The 12,352-nt window shown below is 44.6% G+C and overlaps 1 protein-coding gene across 2 annotated transcripts in view; it reads right to left on the reverse strand.

Moving 5' to 3' along the window:
• Positions 1-12,352, reverse strand: part of LOXHD1 (lipoxygenase homology PLAT domains 1) — a 299,746-nt gene that overhangs the window by 44,271 nt on the left and 243,123 nt on the right. For both annotated transcript variants that reach the window (XM_043514533.1, XM_043514532.1), the window contains 2 exons: positions 11,564-11,749; positions 4,440-4,567 (listed from right to left, as the gene is read on the reverse strand). In XM_043514533.1, the coding sequence (XP_043370468.1) occupies positions 4,440-4,567; positions 11,564-11,749 (314 nt within the window). The remainder of the gene's footprint in view (positions 1-4,439; positions 4,568-11,563; positions 11,750-12,352) is intronic.

The following is a 12,352-nucleotide window of genomic DNA, read 5'->3' on the forward strand; positions in this document are numbered from 1 at the left end:
GTAATACTATAACTACGTTTATACTGTGCACATGCAAATTGTGTTACTAGTAGAGATGGGGCAAAACTACAAACCCCATCTACATATCTCCAAACTTTTTGAGAGATTGAATCTGGAATTGAGGTTTGCAGATTGAAGCCATCTCCTGTTACAGCTGGGACAGGCTAGTGTTTGGAAACTCGGCCGCAAGCCATGGGTTGTATTCTGTCATGCTGTTGCACTATGCGGAGAAGAGAGTAGAGGTAACATTGGCCTTTGCTGCTGAGGAGCAACCAGGGGAAAAAGGGCCACCTGATGGGCTGGAATGTGCATCTTGAATGACGTAGTACGTTGTGTGTCTAGTTCACCAGCTGCTTAGTATCTATGCTTACAGTGAGAAATCCTGGCCCCATTGAAGTCAACAGGAGTTTAGCCTTTGATTCCAGAGGGGCCACTGTTCACCTATAGTGAGAAGCATGTGTTATTATTGCAGGCTGTCTACAGCCAATGCATCCCCCAGGCCCACCCTGTAATATCCCACACTGGCTGGCAGAATTGCTGTGACCTACAAGAAAATAGCCAACTACTAATCACTAGCTAGCAGGGCAGTTGGAAATAGGAATATTTGCATAAACTATTCCCCAAAACACTAGTGGAACGACCAGCCATCACTCTGGCTCCTCTGCTTATGTGTGGTATGGTCTTCCGCTTTGCCTATCATTTAAAAGTTGTGAACGTGAGGTTTTTTAGGGAACAGGGCATGTGTCTTCTCATGTGTTTGGACACAGCACTACTACAGTCTAGATAATAAATAGTAATGGTACCCCATTCCTGGCAGTGGGCTGTACCTGCTACCAGTTGTGAAACTCTGTGATATGAGGGAAACATTTCTTTCCAGCCTCTGGTCAGATTACACCCTATAGAATAAATCTGATTATCCTTGAGCCATTATCTCAGCCTGCATAGCTGCAGATGCTACCAATAGTTTTGGCATGAGCTGCAAAATTTTCATCCAGACTTTAAATTCCCCAGATTTACAGAGGCATCAGGTGTGGGGTTTTGACTCAGGTCCATTTCTAGGTATTAATGATTAAATTTCCCTCACCCTCACCCTCATTATATATTGCATTGAAAACTTGTGCTATGTTCTTTGCCTCAGTTCCTTTCTGTGGTAGCGAATTCCAAGGTTCACTATACTTCGTGCAAAATAATATTTCCTTTCATGATATAAGTGGATTGATTCTCCAGTTTCTAACTTTATAAGACAAAATGAAAAGGAGGAAACCATCACTTTTCATTACAGACACCGTTGTTTGTAAAGCTTTATGCCCCATCACACTTTTGTCCTTTCCAGGCAAATAACTCTAGTCTGAGCAGTCTCCCATCAATCTGTTCTTTCAACCTCCTGTCATCATTCAATATCCTGTTCAGAATTTTTAGGTTTCATATCCAACCCATTACTCACAAGAACTCATTATACTATAGGGAAACAATCGCCCTAAGGAGATGGACTGGAGGACCTAATTGGTCTTTTCTATCCCTAATTTATATGAGCATGAACATAAGAATTGTAAATCTGAATAAAAACTCGGGGGGGAAATACTGGAGGAGATAAAGTATTTGGCAAAATGTCTTCTTCAGGACACTGAACCATTTGTCTGCAGGATTTTATTAAGCTTTCCTATCCATGCCTCCACTAAAAAAAATGTTTCTATTGCCTTGAGGTCTGGGCAATAAACAGTAACATAACTAAAATCGCCTTAAATCTGTGACAGGTTAGAGAGTTGTTTCTTTGTAAGGTGGTGAGCTCCTGTCAGTGAGCTGGTATTGGATGGCCCCAATAAAGATGAAGTGTCTCTTTTAATAATTTTGTATTCAGTGCCTTCTCCTCCCCCTCTCTCTGTCCAGTTGTGTGATGTCTACAGATGTTTCCGTACGGGACTTGAATCAATGGAAGTTTGTGTTGTGAATTGCTGGGCTGAGAGGCAACAAGAATTACAAGTAAACAGGCCATGTGCACATTGTGTAAAGTTCCCTTCTGCTGAAGGTGTTAAGGACAGCTATGCCAACGCAAGTAATGGGCAGGTTACAATTAATCTTGGGTCAGGAATGAGGGCCTGCAGTTGGGCCTGGAGCAGCTAGTTAACCCCTAATTAGCTGGATGGTCTGACTGGCTGAGTGCCATTGCCAGGACTGCTCTGAAGACCACTAGTAGCACTCAGCTAGGGGATGCTCACTGTGTATGCCCACAGAGTCAATTGCTCCTGTACCTGCCTTGTTCTCAGCCTTGCGCCAGCCTTGCTCCTATCCTGCTCCAGTCCACTCCAGCCCTGCTTGGTTTCTGACTCCTTGTTTCTGACCCTCGGCTCTGGCTCCTGGATCTTGACTCTAGCGCTAGGCTGGACAGCGGCTGCTCCTAGCACTAGGCTTGACTGCCCAAGCCCTGGTCTGTGACATCTTGTGGGAGAGCTACAGTGTGTGCAAAGCTGGTTTATATATTGCATACATTAGCTGTTATTCCTTAGGAGTCGCTCGCTGGCCATGTACAGCTAGCTGCTTCCATTGTTTTTCACTATGTTTTGTGGGGCCCTGTCACGGCACACAATGTAATATGTTGTGGTAAGGTCTCTTTAAAATTAGTCATAGAAGCTCTGTGGGCCACCCTCAGTAGTTACAGTAATGTAAGTTATTTCCCTGCTTATTCAGTCAACGGGGGGAGTTTGGGATATCTAGAGCTATCTTGAAGGACTCCTCTCCAGTGCCTGGGAGTCTCTCCCCATCCCTCATAGGCATTTTCAGCCGACACGGGACTGGTTTTGTTTCTTAAACAAGAAAAACAACAGTCTATCCCCCTTCCTGACATGCTGGGATTGCACATTGAGCTTAAAATACTGGAAGACAGACCCGCGAAGTGTAGGGAGCTGCAAAGGGCAGCGGGCGGGGGAAGCTCATCTCTCTGGTGCTCTTAGGTTAAAAGCACCTGAGCATGCCTGGAAACAAACTTCTGCATGTCTCTGTCTGGATCCAAAAGCGATGGCATTCTGTAGCCTGCATGGTTCAGAAGGGAGCGTATACATTCTGCTGGGTTGGGTCCTTTGAAGATGATGCAGAGATTTTAGGCAGAGGTAAATGCGTTCTACCTTTCCAAAACAAAACAACAGCACCCTTCTCGTTACATAATGAAACACAGGAAGGCATCAAGGTCCTTTGAATATACTTGCCCATGTAACTATTCCTTACTGCTACCTGAAAATATAACATCTCTTCATCATCCTGGCCACTGAGCTCTTATTTTCAGTAATACTAGTCAGAGCGCTATACAGAATCAGAACTCAGTCAGTTAACGCGCTATCAGGCTGTTGTCAAAGGTCTAGTGTCCCCTACAGCAAACTGGATCTAAATTCTGTGGCTAGATCCTTGGATCCTGCAGCTTTCTGGTGTGGCAGCCTGGAAATGCTGTGGCAGTTTCGTATAAATATTAAAAATGGAGGGGTTTATTTAATTAAAATTGAAATGGAATATTACAATCATTGCTGTCGTCCCTCTGATATTCATTCCATGCTGTCCTCACATTTTGATAAGGTACAACTGGATGGCAGAAGATATCAGCAAGGATGCTGGTGGTTTTGGCAGATGAGTAAGGGTCAGTTCGAGCTTTTGGCATCTGGGAAGGTGATGGAGTCAGATTAGGACGATAGGATACGTATTTTAGCTGTGTCTGTGAAAGTGATCATTAGTGAAGTAATTACAAAGGTTATCTTGAGGCTAGAGAGTACACGACCTCTTGGTATGGATGGGTCAGTCCACAGCAGCATTACAGTGTCGGTTTACATTCAGTCCGTGTTTTTTACATTTTCTTCACAACTATGAAAGATAAATTTATAAAATCCCCAAATCTTAGATTCTCCCGCAAAGGTGGATTCCACATCAGATACTGCCCCTATGATACCATGGAATATATAGGACCCTGGCTGTAGCTGACACAAGACTTTAGATGTCCCCCAACTTACGCAATCATTCCGTTCCGGAAAGCCTTGCGTAACTTGAATTTTGCGGAAGTTGGAAATGTATACCTGTATGTTATGCAAAAATTTCCGCAACTCAAAAATCCTATTTCTGGTTTATGGAACTTTTTCCATAAGTGCGAATTTGCGTAAGTCGGGTCTTGTGTAACCCGGGGAGCATCTGTATTCACAATTTTCCATATAATGTCTAGTTTTAAGACTGCATAGAAAGAGGATAAACTCCAAGACTTGTGCAAATGCCCAAGGATGATATATCACTTGTTGCACACTTCCCACTGTGCTGTTAAGTCCAATACCACAACTTGAAAATGGTCAATGGCACTTTTGCCATTTACTTCAGTGGGAGCAGGAGCAGGGCCCAGACTGTGTTTAAATTTGAAAGCTGAGCTTTGTTGTTGCCTGTTTTTAAGGAACAAAGAGGACAAGATACTGTACCTCTCTCCATTTTTTTCCAGCCGCATCTCCTCAGTGTTCCCACTGGATCCAAAGAGAGTCATGTAAACATTGGTATCCGTTCCAGCATTTTGGATGTCTCCAGTCACAACTGTAACTTCATATAGAATCTGGCAAGGATTGAAACAATCATGAAGCGTCTCACTGCAAACAGCTATTCTTGATCCAAACAAAAGCCTAAGCAAAAAGTGAGTTAGGCTCTGCAGTTTGTCTGCTTCTGTAAGTGTAGTTATCATTGCACTGTACCTTTAATACCGATTCCCTTTATACTGATATTTTCTATTGCAAAGTTACTGGCCAAAACGTATTATGAAATATTTTCCTTTTTCATCACCTAACCCTTTTCAGGGGGTTTTGACAACCCACACGATGTGTCTGAGTGTGAGAGAGACTCTGTTATTACTACACACATACATGCTTTGGAAGTGATAGGCATCTGATGAACTGCAGAGGCAGCGATAAATGGCAATGATCATACAGCTTTGTCTTTTTCATCTGCACTCTGCCCAAAAATCCATCTCCCTCTAGACTGTTTTGATATTCCAGCCCCTCCCCAAGCAGCTTCAAACTGCTGCCACTTTAAAAAATCAACTTGCTAGGAAAATGTTTGTTTCTTCTCCTCAAATACAGTAACCCCCCTGACCTGCCTTCCCAAATGTTACTGATCTGATGCCCAGAGTGGACAATATTCAGTCCTGCTTCAGTGACAGGTTTAAAGCCTGATACATATTTCACCACACTGCACAGCAAGAATTAGAATCTGGTCTACAGTACGCGGTTATTTCGGAATTAGCTGAGTTACTTCGAAATAAAACTGATTCCGTCCACATCACCAATTTTTTTTTGATTTAAGGGGCTCTTGAATCCGATTTCTGTACTCCACCTTGGCAAGTGGAGTAGCGCTAAAATCGAGATCGTAATTCCGGGTTACAGGTACTGTGGTTGCAATTCGACGTTATTGGCCTCCGGGAGCTATCCCAGAATGCTCCCTTGGGACCGCTCTGGACAACACTCTCAACTCCAATGCACTAGCCAGGTAGGCAGTAAAAGCCCTGGGAACTTTTGAATTTCCTGTTTGGTCACCATCAGCATAGGTGACCATCAGCACAGTCCACCGTCACAGGCAACCATGCAGAGTCCACCATCACAGAGACCAAGCAGTCCCGGATTTGCAGACGAGCTCCAGCATGGTCCGAATGGGAGGTACTGGATCTCCTCGCATGCTGGGGAGACGAATCTGTTATGGCAGAACTACGTTCCAAAAATAAAAAACCGCAAATACGTACGCTAAAGCCTCCAGGGCCATGACGGAAAGAGGCTACTCCAGGGACACAGAGCAGTGTTGTACAAAAATCAAGGAGCTCAGGCAAGCATACCAAAAAGCCAGGGAGGCGAATCTGTGCTCTGGGTCCACAGCCCCATACATGCCGCTTCTACCATGAGCTGCATGCAGTTATGGGCGGTGACGCCACCACTACCCGACCACTGTCCGTGGACACCTGCAAGGTGGAGTAACTCGGAGCGAGGAGGATGAGTTTTTGGAGGACGAAGAGGAAGAGGAGGAGGAGGAGGACAGTGCACAGGCAGCAAGTGGGGAATCCGTTTTCCTCCCTAGCCAGGAATTATTCTTAACAGTGGAGACAATAGCCTCCCCCCCTCAAGGCAGGCTCCCAGACCATGACCCCAGAGAAGGCACTTCTGGTGAGTGAGAGCTTGATCGGAGCCACACGGTGGGAAGTGGGGGAAAACCCAGCTGCACTGGGCTGTTCGCATTTAGTTTAAAGGGCTCGCTCATCCCTGCTCAGAGCCTCATCAGAGCCATGCGGTGGGAAGGGGGGCGGGGGAGCGTGTTGTGTGAAGCGATCATCCCAGAGAGCCTGGCAGTTTGAAAGCATTGAAATGAATGCGGAAGAAGCAGAATCCCGTGTGCTCCTAGGGCTTACCATGGCTGCCTGCAAGCTGCATTCTGTTGCCCGGCCGCATGTGATGGCTTACTCACACCAAAGTGGCAGGCACTTCAGTATAAGAGGCAAAATGCGACCTTGTACAGAAAGAACGTGTTGTGTACTATGAATTGCCTGTTTCACTGAGAAAGAGTATCCCCTTTGTTCTCTAAAATTTATCTTTTAAAATACTACCCTCCCTTTTTCTCCTCCCGCAGGTGCAAATGTTTCAACGCAGCCACTATCTACTGTGTCCCAGAGACTGGTCCAGATTAGAAGGCGGAAAAAATGAACTCGGGACGACATGTTCGCCAAGCTCATGCAGTCCTCCTGCACTGATAGGGCCCAGCTGAATGCATGGAGGCAAACAATTGCAGAGTCATGTAAAGTGTTACATGAATACGAGGAGAGGAGGGACCTGCACGATGACAGCAGGCAGGATGCTATTGTCAAGCTCATGGGGGAGCAAACTGATATGCTCCATTGTATGATGGATATAATGCGGGAAAGACAGCAAGACCACAGACTGCCGCTGCAGCCCCTGTATAACCGCCCTCCTCCAAGTTCCATAGCCTCCTCACCCAGACACCCAAGAACACGTGGGGTGGGGGGGAGGCTCCGGGGACCCACACAGTCAACCCCAGAGGATTGCAAAGCAGCAGAAAGCTGGCATATCCGAAATTTTGATTTGGTTTCTGGACTTGTCCTTCCCTCATCCTCCATGCCCCTAACCCAATAGCCCCCCTTCCCCCACCATCTAGCTTCTGATTTCTCTCAATGTTTGGTGCAACAAATAATAAAGAACAGTTTTTAAACAATTGTGACTTTATTTCCTTTCATATATATAGGGGGTGGGAAACAAGAGAAACAAACACAACTGTCACACTGTAGCCTGGCCAGTCATGAAACTGGTTTTCAAAGCTTCTCTGATGTGCAGCACACTCTGCTGCGCTCTTCTAATCACCCTGTTGTCTGGCTGTGCGAAACTGGCCGCCAGGCAAGTTGCCTCAACCTCCCACCCTGCCATTGACATCTCCCCCTTACTCTCACAGATATGGTGGAGCACACAACAAGCAGCAATTACAATTGGAATATTGGTTGTGCTGAGATCTAACCAAGTCAGTAAACTGCGCCAGTGTGCTTTCAAACATCCAAAAGCACATCTACCACCATTCTGCACTTGTTCAGCCTATAGTTGAACTGCTCCTCACTACTGTCCAGGGTGCCTGTGTATGGCTTCATGAGCTATGGCATTAAGAGGTAGGCTAAGTCCCCGAGGATAACTATAGGCATTTCAACATCCCCAACAGTAATATTCTGATCTGGGAAGTAAGTCCCTTCCTGCAGCTGTTCAAACAGACCAGAGTTCCTGAAGATGTGAGCGTCATGCACCTTTCCCAGCCATCCCACGTTGATGTCAGTGAAACGTCCCTTGTGATCCACTAGTGCATGCAGCACCATGGAAAAGTACCCCTTGTGGTTTATATACTGGCCACCCCGGTGTTCCAGGGCCAAGATAGGGATATGCATTCCATCTCTCACTCCACCAGTTAGGGAAACCCAGCGCACTAAAGCATTCACAATGGTCTGCACATTTCCCAAAGTCACTACCCTTGATAGCAGCTGGTCAATGATTGAATTGGCTACTTACAGCACAGTAGCCCCCACAGTAGATTTGCCCACTCCAAACTGATTCCCGACTGACCAGTAGCTGTTGGGCGTTGCAAGCTTCCACAGGGCTATGGCCACTCGCTTCTCAACTGTAAGGGCTGCTCTCATTTTGATGTCTTTGCGCTTCAAGGAAGGGGACAGCAAGTTACAAAGTTCCATGAAAGTGGCCCCATGCATACGAAAGTTTCACAGCCACTGGGAATCATTCCATACCTGCAACACTATGCGGTCCCACTAGTCTGTGCTTGTTTCCTGGGCCCAGAATCGGCCTTCCACGGCATGAACCTGGCCCAACACCACCATGATCTCCCCATCGCCACATGCCATGCTTCTAGGAACGTCTGTGTCCATGTCCTCATCAGTATAGTAATCGAACTGTCATCGCTTCCTCGCCTGGTTTTGCAGGTACTGCACATACTGCTGGATAATGTGCGAGGTATTTACAATGGTCAAAACTGCAGTGGAGATCTGAGTGGGCTCCAGGGCTGCATAGGTATTCCTGGGAAAAGGGCGTGAAATGTAGGAGAGCAGAGTGGCAGCGGAAGAGGTGTTGTTCGGTTCACGATAGCCAAAAAAAGGCAGGAAATGGATGTCTTCTGTAGCTTTCACAGAGGGGGGAATCCAGGACAGACAACACGGAGAAGCTCGGTATCGCGGCAAGAGCGGGAGAACAGAGTTGGCGGTGGAAGCTGTGCTGCTCGGTCACGATGGCCGAGCAGAGTTGGCAGTGGAAGCGGTCGATGAGGAAGAGAAAGAGTAGATACTAGAGATTACAAGAGGAAATGTGAGGTGGATTCATAGTAGCAGGAGAGCAGCGGTGTTCTGTCTGCTGAAAGCAGTATGGCATCTGCATGCCAAAAAGGCACGAAATGATTGTCTGCCATAGTTTTCACGAAGGAGCAACTGACAACACACACACCCAAAAACACCTGCGAGAATGTTTTTGCCCCATCATGCACTGGGAGCTTAACCCAGAATTCCAATGGGCGGCGGAGACTGCGGGAACTGTGGGATAACTACCCACAGTGCACCGCTCCAACATTTGATGCTAGCCTTGGTACTGTGGATGCACTCCGCCAAATTCATGTGCTTACTGGGGACACAGAAGACCGAATGTATAAAATCGTTTCCGAAAATTCAAATAGAATAAATTTGAAATAATTTCATACTGTAGACATACTCAGACTCATAGAATATCAGGGTTGGAAGAGACCTCAGGAGGTCATCTAGTCCAACCTCCTGCTCAAAGCAGGACCAATGCCCAACTAAATCATCCCAGCCAAGACTTTGTCAAGCCTGACCTTAAAAACCTTTAAGGAAGGAGATTCCACCACCTCCTTAGGTAACGCATTCCAGTGCTTCACCACGCTCCTAGTGAAAAAGTTTTTCCTAATATCCAACCTAGACCTCCCCCACTGCAACTTGAGACCATTACTCCTCGTTCTGTCATCTGGTACCACTTAGAACAGTTTAGATCCATCCTCTTTGGAACTCCATTTCAGGTAGTTGAAAGCAGCTATCAAATCCCACCTCCTTCTTCTCTTCTGCAGACTAAATAATCCCAGTTCCCTCAGCCTCTCCTCATCAGTCATGTGCCCCATCCCCCTGATCATTTTCGTTGCCCTCTGCCGGACTCTCTCCAATTTGTCCACATCCTTTCTGTAGTGGGGGGCCCCAAAACTGGACACAGTATACAGATGAGGCCTCACCAATGCCAAATAGAGGGGAATGATCATGTCCCTTGATCTGCTGGCAATGCTCCTACTTATACAGCCCAAAATGCTGTTAGCTTTTGTTGCAACAAGGGCACACTGTTGACTCATATCCAGCTTCTCATCCACTGTAACCCCTTGGCCCTTGGGTTTATCAGCGGAGGGGTATCTGAAACTGTCCCAATACACTGTACTCCTTATTGGTGTGATATGTTAAGTAGGTTTCATAGGCATCAGTCATAGATGCCACATTATTCAAGAGTGTCAAAGGAATAGGAGGGAAAATAAATTAAAACTGATACATTTAAATTATGCGGCAGCTGTGCAGGAGGTGAAGAAAAATCATACCATTAACTTTCCAAAAATAGTCAAGGGTGCCAGTCCTCACCAATATCAACAAATTTGGAGTTTCTGATCCAAGACATTTATAAGGAAAGATGGGACAGAATATGTTATGAACTGTTCGAAAAGTGAAACCTACCCTTCAGTATTTGAACTCTCAGCTCTCAGACACTGTCCCTAATTTCCCCTAAATCTTCCAGCAAAATTCTGGCATAACTTCACATATGAGATTTCAGGTAGATGGAATTACTTTTGGCAAACTTAAGGAAGTGGTGGGCAACACTGGGCTTTTAATGGAAAACTAAGCTTAAACCTTAATTAGCATCAATATTGATTTATGGATGACACATTAGAGGAGGTCTCTGGTGTGACTCTTTGAAAGCTGTCAAGGTGAAAGTTAAAGAACTGGTGGAACGTTTCAGATAAAGTAGATCTTAGCCCCAGGTTTCTGCCCAAAGTCTTCTTTATGAGTGCACTAGGTTCTACTGTTGAAGGCTGTGTGCAGTGGCTGTGTCTGTCAGTAAAAAATGTTATTATACTTCTGTTTGTCTGGGGTACAAAAAAGATTTTATGAGTAAATCTCATTTAGTTGGAAGTCAGGAGCAATGTATGAAATTACTGTTTTACTAGCAGGGTGATTTAGCTGTGAATATAGATTTACCAACAGAGATTTCAGACCAACACTGTATTATTGTCTCAGTCATCAACATTATTATCTACTAGTTTTTCCATTATGAATCTTATTTCCAAGGACTGCATAATTCAGGCTTTTTAAATTTGTATTGGGTTAAAATATAGCACACAACATCTCATCTCAAATGGTTTTTATATATATATAAAATAGAGTTGTGTACATATATATACACACACAGAGAGAGAGAGAGAGAGAGAGAGAGAGAGAGAGAGAGAGAGAGAGAGAGAGAGAGAGTGGTTTTTGTCTTTTCTTTTTAATTTTTCTTGGCTGCATTTGATTTAAATCATTTGGTATTTGATTGAGAGATAAGCAAAGCTATAAAAGTCTCATGGTTTCCAGATGCTTTCTTTTAATTGAGCAAAATCAAAAATAATTTTTTTCTGAAACACAAACTTTGTACAGAAACAAACCTCAAACTTCATTCAAACAAAAAGTCACATCTTACTTTAACTTTGAAATTATTTCCTGTGCATACAAAATAACAGATTAGAAATTATTTTTTTTAGAATTGTAAATATATACAGTGCTTTATAACAGGTAATGATACTAAGCAAAAATTATAAATAAATAACAAAGATACCTTTTAAAAATAAGAAACCCAAACCTCATGTAGAAAGTACAATAGTTTACAAATGTATTCACAGTAGTTATGTTATAATCTGTTACCATATATGGCACATACACACTTATATAGATGTAGGTTTTAATTTAATTGCTAAAGAGTAAAAACATCTTAGAACATACCTTGTGGCCAATGTTAACACAATCTGCATCCAGGATGTTGAAGACACGTGAAGTGAGACCATCCCCTCGGTCCCTGGCCAGCCAGCATTTACAGACAAAGGTATACATGACCCCTTTAGTGGGCACAATCAGTGTTAGCTCTTCTACTAGCCAGGAGCTCTCTGGTGTGGCACCGTCATGACCCAGCTATGACATTCAGAGAGATAAAAACATTGACCGTTAAAGGAAGTATAGACATATCCAGGGATCCTAATAGGAAATGATCAGACCAGATGTTCTAATTGGTAACGACAGCCAAAGCCAGTTTATTTCATGTACTGCTGAAATGCAGCCACCTCCAGGATGGAACGGAGCAGATATAAAACAATGCATGACATTTCTACATGAAAGGAAGGATGTCAATATCCATTGCAGTTAATACTAGTTAAGATGCTCAGATATCATACTGATGGCCCTGGTTTTAAAACCTAGACAGAAGTGAAAGACAATACAATACCCAATTGTATATACGTGTGTGTGTGTGTGGGGGGCGATATTAAATAGGCAGAAAGCAACTGCCCACATTGAAACATGGTCAAGAAACACCCCTATTGTTGCAAAGAGTACCACACCCATTATGGCATCACCCCCTTCCACTCCACCAACAATAACAGTTATGACCACCCACTTGTTGGCTCCGCTTAGTTTGCATTTTCTTCCCTGCCATTCCCCATGTAAGAATGGCCTCATCACACCCTGTAAGGCCATACACCCCCTCCCATACACACACCAACCCCCCCCCATATGTAT

This window comes from Dermochelys coriacea, chromosome 5 (genome assembly GCF_009764565.3).
Source record: "Dermochelys coriacea isolate rDerCor1 chromosome 5, rDerCor1.pri.v4, whole genome shotgun sequence".
Classification (NCBI taxonomy): Eukaryota; Metazoa; Chordata; order Testudines; family Dermochelyidae; genus Dermochelys; species Dermochelys coriacea.